Here is a 17,462-nt window from a genome sequence, read left to right on the forward strand (position 1 = left end):
CGGACGAAGCTCTTCAGTCTCTGATGGAGTTGTCCGTGGACATGGTTGCCCCCAACGGTAGGGTGGCCAGATGCAGGCTAGACCTGCAGATGGCACATCGAGGATTCGGGCTGCCCTTTTCAGATCACGGAAATCTGCTGGTTGCAGTGTGTATTTGGAAGGCATGAAGTGGGGTCAGTATATGAATGTATGGGCCAACTTTATAAGTATTACTTGTCTGAAGACAACCATACAGATCTAATGAAAATTAGCGGCCATATCCATCCAGTGAGACATTTCCAAAACTGGAAGAACTCAGAGATACACAGTTTTCAAATTAATTTATTTTTCAGCCAGTCAGAGAACCAAAATATTCAGCATAAATAGAGCATGGAGAAGAAAAGGAATTGAAGAAGTCCCCATGCTCTACCACAGTGGTTCTCAACCTGGGCTGCAAATTAGAATTTCCTGTGAGAACTTCTAAAAATCCCAGTACCCAGGCATAATCCAGACCAACTGTCTCAGCCTCCGTAGCTTTGAAAATTAAGATGTTCCTTAAAAGATTTCAGTATCAGCCAGAATCAAGAATTGCTGTGCTAGTATGAAACTCAGAGAGACCACACACACATACACGCATGCATGCGTGCATACACGTGTACACAGTCTGTTCTGCTTCTCTCCAGTGGGTGAGAGAAACTGCAGTCTAATGAAGGAGGAGGAAAAAATAAGAGAGGGATTAGGCGGTGGGTGGTGGTAGGGCTAGATGGATCCGGAAAGTGTTGAAAAGTTTGGAATAAATAGGACAAAGTGGGGACATAATTCAGAAGGAGCCTTCAGGGTATTTGGTGAAGACATTAAGTGAGGACTTCTTTTGACCTGGTCCAGCAGATAGTTGACTTTTTACATTTTCTCATCTGGTAATATGTAATGAAGGTTATAAGTTTGGTCAGGCTTTCACCTTGAAAAATGGTGGTAAAAATATTTCAAGTGGGTAAACATTCTGTCATTTATTTCTGTATCAGAAATTACGGTATATAATTAATTGAAAATGGGATTAGCCGGAGTGAGTTCTGTATTTCACAGCACTAGGTAAAGCCCAACACCGTGTGCAAAGGTGACTTCCAAATGGAAGACACTTTCTAGAGCATGATTTCTTCTTTTTTAGAAGTTTTAATTCCAGTGACATAGTGTTATATTAGTTTTCAGAGTATAATACAGGGATTTAGGAATTCTGTATATTCCTCGGGACTCATCACGACAAGTGTACTCTTATTCCCCTTTACCTATTTCCCCCATCCACCCCCTCCCCTCCCCTCTGGTAACCAGTTTGTTTTCTATAGTCAAGAGTTCGTTTCTTGGTTTGCCTCTTCTTTTTCCCTTTGTTTGTTTTGTTTCTTAAATTGCACATATGAGTGAAATCATATGGTATTTGTCTTTCTCTGACTTATTTTGCTTAGCATTGTACTCTAGATCCATGTACATCATTGCAAATGGCAAAATTTCATTCTTTTTAATGGCTGAATAATATTCTGTTGTGTATCTGTACCATATCTTCTTCATCCACTCATCAATTGGATGGACACTTGTGCCGCTTCCATAATCTGGGTATTATAAATCAGGTTGCAGTAAACATAGGGGTATATATATCCTTTTGAATTAGTGTTTTTGTATTTTTTGGGCAAATACCCAGTAGTGCAATTACTGAATCTTAGGGTAGTTCTAGTTTTAACTTTTTGAGGAACCTCCATACTGTTTTCCAGAGTGGCTGCACCAGCTTGCATTCCCACCAACAGTGCACGAATGTTCCTTTTTCTCCACATCGTCACCAACACTTGTTGTTTCTTGTGTTTCTGATTTTAGCCATTCTGACAGGTGTGAGGTGATAATCTCATTGTGGTTTTGATTTGCATTTCCGGATGGTGAGTGATGTTGCCCATCTTTTCATGTGTCTGTTGGCCATCTGGATGTCTTCTTTGGAGAACTGTCTGTTCATGTCTTCTCATTTTTTACGGATTATTTGGGTTTTTGGCATTCAGTTGTAGAAGTTCTTTATGTATTTTGGATACTAACCCTTCATTGGATATGTCATTTGCAAATATCTTCTGCCATTCAGTAAGTTGTCTTAATTTCATTGATTCCCTTGTGTGCAGAATCTTTTTATCTTGATGTTGTCCTAATAGTTTATTTTCACTTGTTTCCTTTGCCTTAGGATACATATCTAGAAAAATGTTGTTATGACTGATGTCAGAGAAATTACTGCCTGTGCTCTCTCGAATATTATTTCTAAAACTGTTCTGGAAGACATCTACCAGAGTGTAAGTTTCAGGAGGACAGGGACCTGACCTGTGCTGTTCTCTACTGTATCCCTTTTGCTTGGAACAAGGAGTAGCACATAGTAGGTGCTGAATGTGTATAAAAAATAAATGCTAAAAGAAAAAAGGTTTCACACATTAAATTTATCATAGGCTGGTGGAAGCTGCAGTAAAGAAGTCATTTAAGTAATATTTTCATACAGTTACACAATTATAAATTATTTTTTCCCTTTCTTCAGGAAAGAATAACTCATCAGGTCTTCCTGCTACTTTAACTCAGGAAAGAGGGAGGTAGGGAACCCACTAATTTTGAGTCAGGCACTATGATATGATAGGCACTCCTCATTTCAGCTTTAAAGCAACTCTGTGCACTAAATTGTATTTATCTTACTTTGTATTTGAGAAAGCACAGGCCCAGAGAGGGTAAGCAACTTGTCTAACGTTTCACAGCTTGTAAGTGGTGATTCAGATTCAGAGTCAGACTGACAGCAAAGACCCGCTGCCATTTCTATTGCATTGTGCTGCGTCTGGGTATTATACACCCATGAAGCTTTGGCCATGTTAGATAAGTCTCGACGTCTAGAATCATTAAATAGTAGAGCTTCTGGGGACCTTGCTTGTCATCTGATGTAACCCTGATGGAATAGATGAGGACAGAGAACATCAGTGATTCATTTAAATCCATCCTGTTGTTTAGGAGCAGAATCAGTTCTGGGCTTTCTTGTCTTTCAGTGCCATTTTCTGCCTTCTTAACCCAGTCCCTGAGCTCATAGCCAGAAAGTACCTTTTCGCCTTCCATCGTCATCCTTCTCATCAAACGCAGCATCAGGTTCTGGTCTTTTGTCTTTTTTTTTTTTTTTTTTTTTTACATGTTTGTTTTATACATCTTTTTGGTTTGATTTCTGTCCTCTTTTGTTTTGGAAAATGGTAATGGCTTAATATGCAAATGACATAACGTTTGGTGTGGAAAAGATGCTCTTTAAATTTTAGAATGGAGGGCGCCTGGGTGGCTCAGTTGGTTAAGCAACTGCCTTCGGCTCAGGTCATGATCCTGGAGTCCCTGGATCGAGTCCCACATCGGGCTCCCTGCTCGGCAGGGAGTCTGCTTCTCCCTCTGACCCTCCCCCCTCTCATGTGCTCTCTCTCATTCTCTCTCAAATAAATAAAATCTTTAAAAAATAATAATAATAAATAAATAAATAAATTTTAGAATGGAACATTAAGATGCCTGATTAGGCTGTGACTACCCAGCATTAAATTGAGAAAAGTCAGGAGAATATCATTGTGACTTGATTCCTAATAAGGCCAAAAGTTTAAAAGACTTGCTTGGGGGTGAGAGGGCACTTAATATCCAGAGTTGACACCTGAACTCTGGGAGATTACTAACTATCCCCCCCTGCTTTAGTTAAAAATCGCCTTAAAACTCACCACACTCCAGTCCATTGGATAGAAATGGTTCTTCCTGTTGTTATGTCAATATTGCAGAAACTCCACATTCTAGCCTTGGTACAATTTCAGTGACACTAGATATCAAGTTGGAAACTCTTACCTGAAGATTCTCCTGTGTTGAAACTCAATCTGAGAAGAGGTTTTAGTATTATATACCCAGAGAAGAGAGAATATTGATATTCTTATGTAAACATAAGAATTGAAAGGTGCATAACTAGAATATAGCTTTCCTGGGGATGGGGGATCACTCCGGAGAGGTCAGCGATTGAAAGATTGTAACTGGAATTTGCTTCATTGCTGCCAGAATCTACCAGGGCTAAATTGGCGAGCAGTTGCATTGGACACTGGAGATTTTTATTTTTTCAGGAAAAGAGATTGAGAGTATGAATTACAATTGTTAATTAAGCAAATCCTGTATCTGTCCAGGTTGTTAGTTGCAGCAAGGTCTACTCTAGCTAGCTAAGCAGAAAGGGGTTATTCAGGGGTATTATATAGCTCACAGAATCTCCAGAAGGGCCAGAGGATTTGAGTTGGGTCCAGCAGGATTGCAGCAGAAGGCAATAGATCCAAGAGAAATGTCTAATCATGCCAAACGTGACTGATGGAGCAGAAGCCCTGCTGCTAAAATTACCCACAGTTCAGCACATATGCTAAGAATTGAACACCATACCTGTTCCCTTGAAACTAGATACTTTTGCCTCCCTTCTTGCCCAAATACCCAATTTCCCCAAAATTGGCACTTTTTGTCCTGGTTGCTGACTTCTACCTCTAAGACTCAAAGTGTGCCTGCTTGCTGGAAACTAGGGCACCTATAAAATCCTGCTGCAAGAGACTCTGGGAAATGCATCTTTAACTTTCAAAACTCTCCCTATAAATATGAGAGGAGCAGGCGAGTGGGTCTTGAATTGGTATTTAGTGAGCAATCGGCCAGGAAGTGTGCAGGACTGTTGGAATGTATTGAAGTCCTCATCAGACCTAACCCTTACTCCTTTTGCCTAGATGAGGCATTGATGATATTTCTTCGAAAAGACGTTGCCAAGAGTAATCTCATATCGGGACCATTCCTCCACTGTAGAGCGAGTTAGGTCTCTCCTTGTTGGAACCACAGGTAGTTTTTTGTTGTTTTTTTGTTGTTGTTGTTGTTGAGTCATTATGGTCTTTTCAGTTTGGGGGGGGGAAGTGGGGATAATTGAGCTGTGGACAAGTGAAGAAAGTGGGAACCATGGCCAGTCTATGCCAAAAGTGCTGCATGAACGATCAGAGCACAGAACCCTTCAGAGGGCAAAGAATGGGTCTCTAAGCCGCAGTGTCTCTCAGTGGTCCCCTTGGAGGATGGGCTCACTACAGAATGAGAAGACGGTCAAGCTAACAGGAACTGGCAACATGGCCCACCTGTGGGAGAGCCGTGGCCTTCCAGGCAGTCCCGTCTGAGTGAGCAGGTGCAGAACAGTGGAGCAGGCTTCTGGGAGTTACCACTGGAGTGCAGAGTCTAAGCTGAGGCTGAATCAGGGCTCGTGCAGAAGGCTTTGTAAGAGCTGAGATTTTCCTAGGGACTACAGAAGATGTGGCCTAATGATTATCTTAGAACATTCTAGAATCTTGTTATTGTTGAAATAGAAATTATTAGTCATTATTATTTAAACAAGATACATAAATAAGGGGTATTGTGAGGGGTGGTGCTTTTTTGGGGGGGGGGGATACTGACAGGCGCATGGCATTTGTGTCGGCCTCCAGGTTTGCCTGGGACAGGGCGAGGTGGGAGCAACGGAATGCGGGTCTGTGCTACAGGTGGGCCAGGGAACCGTGTTAATGGTCTCACTATTAACTGTCACCAGAGCCTTGTTACATTTCCCCTGCTCTTGAGAACCCCAATTCCTTTTACTTCTTCCCAGCTATTTCTCAAAGCTTTACCATCTTGCTGCTCTTTTTTTTTTTTGGACAGTTGCCTAGCCCTCTCTTAGGTTTGACAATTCATCCTTAAAGATCAAAAGAACAGCAACTGTTTCAATGCAGGACTCAGCTGTGTGCAGGACATAGCACTTGGCAGCTGATTATAAATGAGAAAGGGGGTCAGTAAAGTGATTACTCCCAGCATTCTCAATTCTCCCCTGCTCAAGAGATTTTTTTGTTGTTGTTGCTTCTTTTAAAGATAAAAGAAGTTCCCAACATTTCTTTCTAGACTCTGGGCTCTGCCATCCCTTAGCAATGAGTGTGCCACTACTCTGCGGATGCATTTTGCTAGGCTGAGAGACTCTCCACTGTGTTGAGGGAGGTGGAAGGGAGCCTGGGACGGGCTCCCTTCTTCCTGAGACCCCGACAGGGTTGGTGGTTGCTGCCCTTGCATCTGACCAGAAAGAGAAGCCTGGGGAACCTTGCGGGAATTTTGTCCTTCTTGATCAGAGGGAAACCCTTGCTCAGTTTGGTCTTAAGGTTTGATTTCGTTTTCATTCTGCTGTGGAAATGTCTTTCAACATCTGTAATGTATTTCCCATTCATGATACTGTAGTTGAAGTGAGAAGATCTAGTTCTGCCCCTTTCTTATTAGCATAACAGTTTTGTCTTCTGTAAACTAAAATCTACAATGAATACCTCATTATTGTCAAGATGGAGTGAATATGTAACGATGCTTGATAAATGTGCGGTATTCTTAAAACTATTTCCTTCCTTCCAAATGAAAATCTTGAGGTGGGTGTTGCCCTCCGTACCTTCTTAGGCAAAAGAACTTATGGCCATTAGAACAGTAGTAATTACAGTTAATATTTATTGAGAGACTTGTATGTTTGGAGGATATTTTAGTATATTGAGGAAACACTGTGTCATTGAATAATCACAAAAACTCTGAAATAGTTACCATCATCATTCCTAATTTTACATATGAGGACATTGAGTCCGAGAAGTTAGACGCTTAGTGTGAGGTTGTACAGCTAATACAAATACATACAGGTATTCAGTTTTGTTTTTTTTTTTAAAGATTTTATTTATTTATTTGAGAGAGAGAGCACATGGCGCGGGGGGGAGGGTCAGAGGGAGAAGCAGACTCTCCGCCGAGCAGGGAGCCCGATGCAAGACTCGATCCCAGGACTCCAGGATTATGACCTGAGCCGAAGGCAGTCGCTTAACCAACTGAGCCACCCAGGCGCCCCATACAGGTATTCAGTTTCTTATCGAAGAAAGAATGAATTTCAGACTCAGCCCTAAACTCCCTCTTCTGTCCTGGCTTCCCATCAGCAATAGAATCAGACCTTGGCTCTAAGCACGCCATGCTCCGGCATCACCTGACTGGCTTCTCACCTGATCTTTGCCCCAGCCACGCCACAGTGGAGTGGGCAGTATGTCAGGTGCTGGTGATATGAAGCAGGTTTCCTTCCCTCTTACTGCTATGTTCTAGTGGGGGTGGTGGGTAGATAATAGTGACAGAGACCATTAGGAACTAAAAGGATTACTCCGTATTAGAGTAAGTGGTCTTACAAACTGAAGAGCCAAGTGTTCGAGTGGCTGGGGGCGGGGAGGGCGGCTGAGTTAGAGAAACCAGGGAAAGCCTCTCTGAGAGTAAGTTTAGAACTTGGTCTTGAATATAGAGCAGGGGCTAGCCATACTAGTTTCTAAATGAAACAAGGACAAGTTCAAAGGCCTGGAGGCCAAACAGACTTTGTTTTGTTCAAGGACTAGAAAAGAGATCAGGGTTAAAACTTGCAAGGCTTCCCTTCCCAAGCGTTAGGTTGCTGCCTTTCGGCAGGCCTGGCTGTTCTGATTAGACACTCATTCGTTCCTCTGTAGTGAGTGCATCTTTGCCTCTCAGCCCCGAACCTCTTGAGGGCAGGAGTCACAGCTTGTTCACCTTTGTAGTCCCTAGTCCATGAGAGGAATTCAATGAATAGCACTGATTTGAATGAATGAATCAGTCAGTCAATCATTGAAGCATCCGACCCAGTTGTCCTGGGTGGGCTCACTAGAGCATATCATTCATTCACTGGCTCCGAACCGACAGAGCAATCACTGTTGGGGCACCGTTTGCTCACCTGGAAGAAGAGTCACCTGGGTGTTTTACTCCCATCCTTATGAGAGGATTTTGAGTCCTCATAGCTGGGACAGATGTGAGAACTAGGGACTATAAATATTTGTCGGGTTTACTTCACTCTGGGTGTCTGGTTGCATCTCCCTTGATGAAGTCCACGCTCAGAGGCTCACGAGCTGTGCACACACGTGACAGCTATAGAATCAGAGTATGAAGGAAGGCTGCGAAATAGAAGAGTGGTCACACGAATGAGTTCCTGGGTTGAGGGACCTTCTTTCTTTGCCCCCTGCAGCTTTTGCATTTCTCCCTTCTGACTTCTGGACTGAAAACGTGTGCTTTGCGTTTTAAGTTGTAGCGCTCATCATGAGCATTGCTGAGCAACCTCAAAGTTGTTTCCGCGGAGGATTTATGATGTGACTGCTGTCACACTCAGTTGTTAGCGTGCATTGTCTCAATCCTCACAGGAGCTCCAAGGAGTTTCGTTCCCATCTTGCAAACAGGACATGAAGGTTGCAATGTGCAGAAAGTCACCAAGCCAGAGAGGGGTCAGGTTTGAACTTGAACTCTGAACAGTCCTTTTCCAGAGTTCTTTCTATCATACCCATGCTTCCCAAACTGAGTGCTCCGTATGGCATCTCTTTGGATATTCTGAAAGAAATTAAGAATTTTGGATTGTATTTCTACAGTAATCCTAAAACACATGTTCGGGGTCATTGATGATTGAATTGTGTTAGATCATTTTTGGCTCAAGCCTTTGTGTACTAAGCGCTCCAAAGCAAATAACCTTTAGTGCTACATTTCTCAAGCTGGGGTCCTTTAAAGGGGCTACACTCCTGTAGAGTAAGAGCGGTGCAGTGCAGCCTGCTACCCAGCGGCCTCCCAGGCCGGGCCCTGAGCTGGATTCAGGATTGCCGCCGTGGTGCGGTGAGGGTCACAGCGACTCTGGTGCTTCACAAGGATCTGAGGCCCTGCTGTCCTGGGAACCAGGGGAGACGCTTCGCGTACCCTCAGGGACTCCAGCCAGCTTTGCACCGATGCGAGGCCTCTGGGAAGCATCAGGGAAATCACAGCAGGCTAGCTATTGCTCAGCACAAGAGGCAGGGAAAGGAAAAAAAAACGAACGACAGACTTTTTCTAGAGGGATAAACAATATTTGTACAAGAGCTCATTAGAAATGCAAAGAGCAGAAAGCAGGTAAAACTGTCCCCGGTGTCCTACTGCTCGGGCACACAGGGGACAAGACCCGGAGCTATTTACTGTGGGTTCACATATTCATTTGCTCTTGCAAGGCTTTTGAGTATTATTTTCATTCATAGAAAAGCATATTTTCAGATCTTCACCCAGATGCAGAAAAGCACGAAATTAAGCGGCTGTGAAGGCTTTTCTCTGAAGAGAGAGAAGTCTGGGGGCACCTCTTCAAGTCTAACCTTGGCCGCTTCCTAGACAGAGCACCGGGTGCATGGGGGCGAGAGGAACTGGGTGGTGGGGAAATCTGGAGGACACACATGCAGACGGGTGAACGGGCGACTGCAGGGAGCATCCGTGAAACTATTAAGGGGGCCTAAAATCCTATACTGCATACTACCAAAGTCACATACTTAAATGATGTATATTTAAAATGCTGGGGGACACATTTAAGACACAGTAAACTGACACATATTTTGCACTTCTGTAATTAATGAGGGCACTCTGAAAGCTATACAGAAATGCAAGCGTGAAGTCTAATTCACTGATGTGTGGGTTCGCTAGCACGCCTTCCAACACAGTACCTCAGCCAGTGTGGTCTGTCTTCTCCTAGTTGTGCAGGCTAGAAGGCTGAAATCAAGGCTTCTGCAGGGTCTGTTCTTTCCGAAGGTTGTGAGGGAAGGAGCTGTTCAGATCTCTCTTTTTTGCTCATAGATGGCCATCTTGTCCCTGTGTCTTCACATAGTCTTGCGCTCTGCACGTCTGTGTTCAAATTCCCTCTTCTTCTGAGGACACCAGTCATATTGGATGAGGGCCCATGCTGATGTTCTCATTTTAACTTAATTACCTCTATAAAGACCCTCTCCAAGTATATTCACATTCTGAGGTATATTCAGTATGAATTTTTGAGGGGGACATAATTCAGCCCATAACAATTGATACATAGAATCAGTTGGGACCAAAAAAAAAAAAAAATCAGTTGGAGAAGCAAATAAGAAATGACTTACGGAGCTGTACCTACTGAAATTTTAAAACTTCTCCCCTTTGACATAAATCAAAATTTGATTTTTCAGTAGCACCAGTCATGTAATGTTGAACATCAGGTATGATAAGAGAAAGTAATGATGTGCTAGTAATACACTTCATTTCTGGCTTAGGGTACCAATATAATTTATAAGATTTGATAATAAGACATTTTCTACCTGGGCCCTCATTCTTGCAGAAACAAGCTTTTGAACATTTACATATGATAGCAGAAATATATCTTTCCTGTGGTGAGGGTGGAAGAAGTCAGTGCATCTGTGTTGGGGACGTCACAGGGAAGAAGTGTGAGGTCTTCAGAGTGGTGTACCGATTGAGGAAGGGGCAGATGCTTTTGCTGAACATAGGAAACCCTACGTTAATTCCCCCCTCCATGGTTGTGTGTGTGTGTGCATGCATATGTATGTATATCGCTCTGCCTAACTCCGTAGAGTTCTTCAAACTTTGAAAGACAGGAGAATGAAGTTAGAGTCCCCATTACTAGCAGGTGTGACAACACATAATGACTGGGACACCAACCGCACATGCGTGCACACACCCTAACATCGGTATCAGAAACGCACACCTTGCACATGCAGTTTCCCTTGCCTTAGTTATGTTTCCCTCTCTTCGGGCTTATTTAGTAGTTAAAAACAAAATTTAGCCAGTGAACATCAAATTCAACCCCCACCCCACCACACACACCTTTTGTCTTCCTTCTTTAACTGTATACAAGTGAGAACACCGTGGATTAAAGGCCTCACAGAGGAAGCACTTCTGATTCCCTTCCTCACTGCTCTTCTCTCCTGGGACTCAGAGGGAAAATCCACACCCACGTTCAGCTGTTCCAAACCAATGAGTAGGTGTAGCTAATACATGAGGATACCATAGGTGTGTTGATGATTTTCTTCCTGGTATCACATACATATAGGTTAGATCAGGGAGTGACCCCCACACACTCATGACCTATTGAGTAAAGAAAGTGCATCCTAACAAGGGTCCCTTTCATGATTGGCTGGGGAAGCCAATAGGTATCTCAACTGCTTCCTTTAAAGAAAGGGGAATGGAGAGATGGGCAGGAAAAGAGGCTGAAAAGGCTAGAGAGAGGAGTCTTGGGTGAAGGGAGAGGGGTTTACTTTACCAATGCTGGGTGAGTTGCTTTGGAAAGTAACTGACATGGTTAGTGACTTTTATTAAGCTTCCTCTGTGTGGTCGATGAAATAATCCACTAAACGTGCAGTTAAATCTGTAGCACCCACCAGCATTTTCATAGTTAAACTTTCTGTTTTGAGGAGATGCAGTTAAATGCTGAGTCACGTCTCAGAGTAAGTGGGGGCAAGACAGAGGTTGCCAGTGGAGTCCAGACATGTTTAGCCTGTGTCTAGACAGATGCATACGGTCTTTTATCTGGCCTGTACCATCCTATCTACTTGATAGCAGAAGGGACATGTTAGGAGGATGGTTGAGCGGGAGAGGTAGGTAGTGTTGTGCAAAGGAAGATGGACGGTGAGGGAAAGAACAGGTAGTAGCGTGTGGGCAGCATCGAGTTGTTGTTTGTATGTGTGTATTCCATACATAATCCTAGAAGTAAATGCCTTGAGTCATTAAGAGGAAACAAAGCAAATGGTATCACAAAAGAAGAAACTGAAGAAGAAATAACAGAATAATTGCACAGACATTGGACTAAACAGATCTGAGAATGATTTAAGAAAAATTGTAAAGATTATACTGTTGACTTTTAAATAGAAAATTCTTCCTATGTTGTGCAACTTAATATATGCAACCCCATGAGCCGTCCAGTACCTTACATACTCAGGATTCAACAAGCCTTATTACCAGTTCTGAGGAACAGCTAGCTTTCAGGTAGGTGGGCAGCTAATTCTTAAGCACAGGCAAGTTCTTTTAATATAGGTTCATGAAACAGTAAAAGGATGTTGGTGGCTTCCAGCCTTGTGGGCATATTTACATTGTAATTGTACTGTTTGACAGTGATTCCTTTTCCTTCACTCAGTTCTCATGATTTTTTTAATGAAGATTTTATTTATTTGAGAGATAGTGACTGAGAGCAGGAACAGAGAGGAGAGGGAGAAGCAGGATTCAACACAGGTTCGATCCCAGGACCCTGGGATCATGACCTGAGCTGAAGGCAGATACTTAACCGACTGAGCCACCCAGGCACCCCAGTTCTCATGATTTATTGCATGAGTCTCCAAAGGCTAGCTTCCATGGTCTCTCGGGCTTGGCCCCGGCTGGCCCTGCCCTCCTGCTCTTTGAATCTACAATGTCCGTTTCTGATTGTCCATAGCTGCCTCCTATACGAATTCTGCCCCTGAGAAGGTGCAAATCTCTTTTTTCCTATTCAAATCAGTAGTTCCTGCCATTGGTTTAATGACCCAAAGCTAGCTACTTCACTGGAGTCAGTAGCAAACAGAGTTGAACTCACTTTAGTAAAAATCCAGGCTCCACTCAAATTTCATCTCCCAATTCCTTTTTATGTTTTCTGGTGGCGCAGGCAGGCCTGAAAAATGAATCAAACCAAGACATTTTGATAAGAAAATGAGATCAGCTTATTCCAGTCTTGAAATAACATCTCCCTCGAGTTCTCGGAAAACCTTTACATTGTTATCTTTCTTCCAACATCCACCCCCCGCAAATATTGAAAATGGAAACAGGTGTTTACTTGTACCAACTGCATGGCAATCCTGTTCCTAAAAAGGCCTGTGACAGATGAAAAAGAGATGATGCGTGCTGTTTCTTTGCCTTTTGAGAACAAGTCTGCTGTGATGGGGTCCTATATAAGTCGCTGCTAAGAATTTCAATGAGTACTGCCTTTCAAGAAAGAAATTCATCAGCGCATATCTAGAGCTTTACAAATGCCCTGCCCTTTGGTCCAGCAGATCCTCTTCCAGTAATCTATACTAAGCCCACACTTGACAATATAGTGGTTTGTCTACAGAACGTGCATTACATCATTATTTATGGTAACAAAAAGTGAGAAGAAGGTTACAAATGGAATGGAATGTCATAAAGGAATCCTCCATGGACATGCTGCAAAGTACACGCAATGGTATGGAAATAACAAGTTTTAGTATAAAATACTTTATCAACTGTCAATATATTCCTACTCAAAGTATACATTACATATATTCGTTGAAAGGAACCCACTGTGGAACGTGTTATCTCTGTATTGTGAAAATATGGGTAATTTCTGTTAACATATCTGTTTCTTTACTTTGTATATAAGCCTGTATTACTTCTAAAACCAGACAAGTAATTATTTTAAAGAAGAATGTCAGTCTTACCTTCAGGCTAAATCTCATTCTTTTTCTCCCTGTGGATACTCTTTTACATCGTATGCATCTATGATGCCACAGTCAACAAGGAAGAAGAGAAATAGGCAGTCAGGTCATAAAAATAAGCTGTCACATACCCATGACTCTTAAAAAAATACATACTTTTAGAGTACTTTACAATTTTGAAAGACTCTCACAGCAAGCAGTCTTGAAATCTTGTAAGCTCTATGAAAGCAGAAGTTTGTCTTGTTTGCCATCATATTCCAGCATCTAGAACAGTGCCAGGTATATAGTGGATATAGGGTTATATTTGCTAAATGAGTGTTTTTTGAACAGTAGTGGTCAAATAGGATATTAGAGGTGGTAACCTCACACAATATTCATGATGGCCCTCTGAGGAGGACAGACTAGGTGTTAGTATCCCCAGTTTATAGGAAACAGATGTTTATAGGAAGCAGATGCAAAATGATCAATTTGCCCAATATCACAGGGCTGGTAAATGGAAGATCTGGATTAGAATCAATTCTTTGAGGACTTCGTTCTTAGTATGATTTTAGGAGAATTTCACTGTTTCCTCATTGCCCTACTAAACAAAGGGCCATATGCCACGTCTTAAGGATTTTGTTTTCTAATCAGAATTTTTAAAATGTATAGGTTCAGAATTTAGTGTACCATGACTCATATTAATTCCTATGTTTCCTTACTGCCTCTTTTCTCCCCTATCAGAACTTGCTCTGCATCGTCTTGAGTTTTCTAAATAGAATACAGTCAAGATGGCCCTCCAGGTGGTTCATAGCAATATGAGGAGCCTTGATCCTTTCTATGGTATAAGTCTTAGGACTTTCTGAACACTTTCAACTATATCTTACTCGGAAAGACACAGGTTGTTTTAATACAAAGTACACACATACCAGGAGAGAAGGATGAATACCATCCTCCACCACCTCAAAAACTGGCCAGAGAAAGAACGAAGGCTTATAAATCCAGGAAGTTAAAGCACACCAAGAGCAACACTGAGTGTTCAATGCAGTGATGTCCCAGTAGGGATCATCCAAGGGAACAAAACCAGTCACTTTTCCAGCAGGTGCCCTTTGTGCTCGCATTTCCACAGTGGCTCCCTTCCTGTTTGCATCCATTGAGGCTTCACAGCCTCCATCCCTGTGGGGAAGAGTGACATGTAGCATGGCCTGAGTGTACTTCCTTCTGTTGCCTTGGCTCTTTTCACTGTGAACTAAGGTGCCCTACCGTTTGACATCGGGATACTGATCACAATGGCTCTTAAAACCTTTGAGAGTAGCCGCTATGCGACTCTATTACCAAGCACTAGCTTTACGCTGGTGTAGTTCTGCTCCGAGCCAATTCGTGACCCTCATGCTCAGCAGATTACTCTGTGAGCTTGACAGGCTACTAAAATGGGACATAACTTTTATTTAGAGTTAATTCAGTCTTTTATGTAAAGACGGGAAAGGGTTGAGAAATTTGGTAACGTTCATGGATATATGTAATTTTTTTCTTCATAAAGTATCTTTAAAGAAGTACTGAAATAAGGCAAGATTTTGAGTGAATTTACACTCGTACTTTCCTTGAGAAATACTAATGAATTATATACTAATGAATTGACTCTGTGTTTCCCATCCAGGTGTTCATTTCTTCACTTTTATGCAACAGGTATTTCATGAGCTCTTATGTGCCAGGCACTGAAGACACAGATGTAGATGATAGATACGGTCTTCTGTGAACAGTGGTTTAGCAGGATGTTAGCAACAACTCCTGACGTAATTGTGTACAGTGTACTCTTGAAGCTTGAGTAAAGGGAGCTTAGGACAATTACTTTGTATAGAATATTATTTCAACTAGTATATAATGGACTTTCGAACTTATCAGAAGTGATGAGGACAAGAAAAAAAAAGGTTCAAGCTCTGCCCGAAGTATAAGGTTGGGTTTTTATAACATACATGATTGGCATTATATCCCATAGGCCCCTCTTGGACACAGGCCCTGTGATCCAGTAAACAATCCCTGCTGGCCATCATTATTGTAGACCCCCTGCTGAGCAGGGAGCCCAATGTGGGACTCGATCCCGGGACTCCCTGAGCTGAAGGCAGTCGCCCAACCAACTGAGCCACCCAGGCGCCCCTAGACTAACCTTTATTGAGCACAGGCTATTTTGCCATGTTCTGTGCTCAGGGGATTTTCTACCACTCATTTAAGATGGATATTGACTCTATAAAGTGGTACGATTTGTATGCCCATTCACAAGTGAGAGATCTGAGACACAAATACATGAATTGGCTTTGAGGAAGCCTCAAAGTAACTTAGTGCTGGAGCTACGAGTTACATGCCAGCCATCTGACTCCAGAGCCTGTACCTAACCCCTATGTTTCTACCACTATTGTGGGCCAAACAGGGGGAAGGATCTTACAAACATTGAGCAACATCCTTTCACTTGGTAGCCTAGTGATTCTGACCATTCTCATCTTTGGAGCCCAAGTTGACATGTCCTACTCTACACTGCATTCTCCTCTGCCTAGGCAAAGGGAGACAGCACGATGACGGAATGGAAAAGGATGGGATGTTTTGATTTAAATCCTCATGGTTTTACTTACCTGGTGTAGCCCAGGTTGGTACATTCCATTTGCTTCCTCCAAGACTAGGAGACTCTATAGAGTCAAAGCTCCATGTGTTTCACAGCTGGTCCTTCAAGTATGAATAGCTGGCAAATATATAAGCAAAGGGCAAATCAGGAGAGGAGGCACTTTGAAATTGGCAGCAAAAATGCTTATCAACAGCCCCATGGAAAGGGCGTATGGGAAGTGAGGGGCTAAGCAGAGCTTTTATAGCTCTCCATTGAGCAGTGAGTATCCTGGTGTATTCTCTCAGGGAGGTCTGCCCTGTTTCTCTTTTCTAAGCAGGACCCTCAGTATTTTTTCTATCAAATGGGGGCAACCAATAAGATGACCGGCATCTACAGGAGGTTCCTGTGTTACTCTGGCCTATTCTAGGCACTCCCCTGGCACGCACATGTACCTTGTCTCTCCATCTAATCATTTCATTCCTGGAAAGTGACAGTGGGTCCATGAAAAATGAGGGGTGGAACTGCTTGGTCCACTTAGATGTGAATTTTTTTTTTTTATAAAACTATATCAACATTTTTCTCTAGCTTGCTCTATTGTAAGAATACAGTATGTAATACATACACAAAATATGTGTTAATGGACTATGTACGTTATCAGTAAGGCTTCCAGTCAACAGTAAGCTGTTAAGTTTGGGGGTTGTACAAAGTACATGCAGATTTTTGACTGCACGGAGGGTTGGCGCCCTCAACCTGAGCATTGTTCAAGGGTTTACTGTATAAGAAAAGTGCCCCCACTGTTTACTAATGCGATGCTTCTTTTTCTATTTTTTTTATCACAGCAGAATCTAAGAAAAAGAAAAAGGAGGGAAAGAAACAGGAGAAGATGCTGGACTAATAGATGCCACCTTCTGTGGAACATGAAAAGGACATCAGCAAACAGGATCAGTTAACTATTGCATTTATACCTATGTAGGCTTTTTATTCAAAAATTATCTATAGCTTAAGTACACAATAGGCAGAAACAGAACAGAAAAATTTTGTAGTAGTGTTTTTAAATGTATACCATAGGACCACTAGGGGCTTATAATAAAGGACTGTAATCCTATTTAGAAAGTTGACTTATAGTACATGATACATGGTAGAAAATTGAGGTAAGTTTTTTGAAGTTATGTGATATTTTACATTTAAAATCTTTTTTTTTTTACATTTTTTTTTCTTTTGGCAGCAATTTACGTGTTATGACCATGTAAACTACTTTTCTTGTTAGATAATTTTTTCACCTAGACTTTTTTTCCCAACTGAGAAAAATCTATACTAAACAAAGCAGCAATAAAATATAATCATCCAATCGGAGGAAAATATCTTGTTTTCTGCCAGTGGATTAAAAAAAAAAAAAACTTTGGTCAGCAAAATGGGGAAGGGGGCACAGCATGCTCTAATTCAATGTTGACTTTTTTTTTTTTTTAAGAAAAGCATTAAATTCTTTAACTTTGGCAGGAACATTTGTTTTCTTGATGAAATTATTTTTCCTTCTGAGAAAAAAAAAGACTAGGAAAATAAATCAAGGTGATGCTGAAAAAGGGTGCTTTTGTGTGCAGTGATTTGATATTGTAACCCTCTTTCTCTGTCCCCTG

The 17,462-nt window shown here is 42.0% G+C and overlaps 1 protein-coding gene across 3 annotated transcripts in view; it reads left to right on the forward strand.

Annotated features, from left to right (window-relative positions):
- PTN (pleiotrophin) overlaps nt 1-17,174 on the forward strand; it is a 98,755-nt gene extending 81,581 nt beyond the window's left edge. For 2 of the 3 annotated variants that reach the window (XM_064574920.1, XM_045864207.3), the window contains one exon: nt 16,668-17,174. In XM_064574920.1, the coding sequence (XP_064430990.1) occupies nt 16,668-16,723 (56 nt within the window). In that variant the 3' untranslated portion in view covers nt 16,724-17,174. The remainder of the gene's footprint in view (nt 1-16,667) is intronic. The other variant, XM_045864208.3, reaches the window with a different exon arrangement.
- Nucleotides 17,175-17,462: the final 288 nt, after the last annotated feature.

Source organism: Mirounga angustirostris, unplaced genomic scaffold (genome assembly GCF_029215605.1).
Source record: "Mirounga angustirostris isolate CCGP_5_RB_7025 unplaced genomic scaffold, mMirAng1.0.hap1 SCAF_12, whole genome shotgun sequence".
Lineage (NCBI taxonomy): Eukaryota > Metazoa > Chordata > Mammalia > Carnivora > Phocidae > Mirounga > Mirounga angustirostris.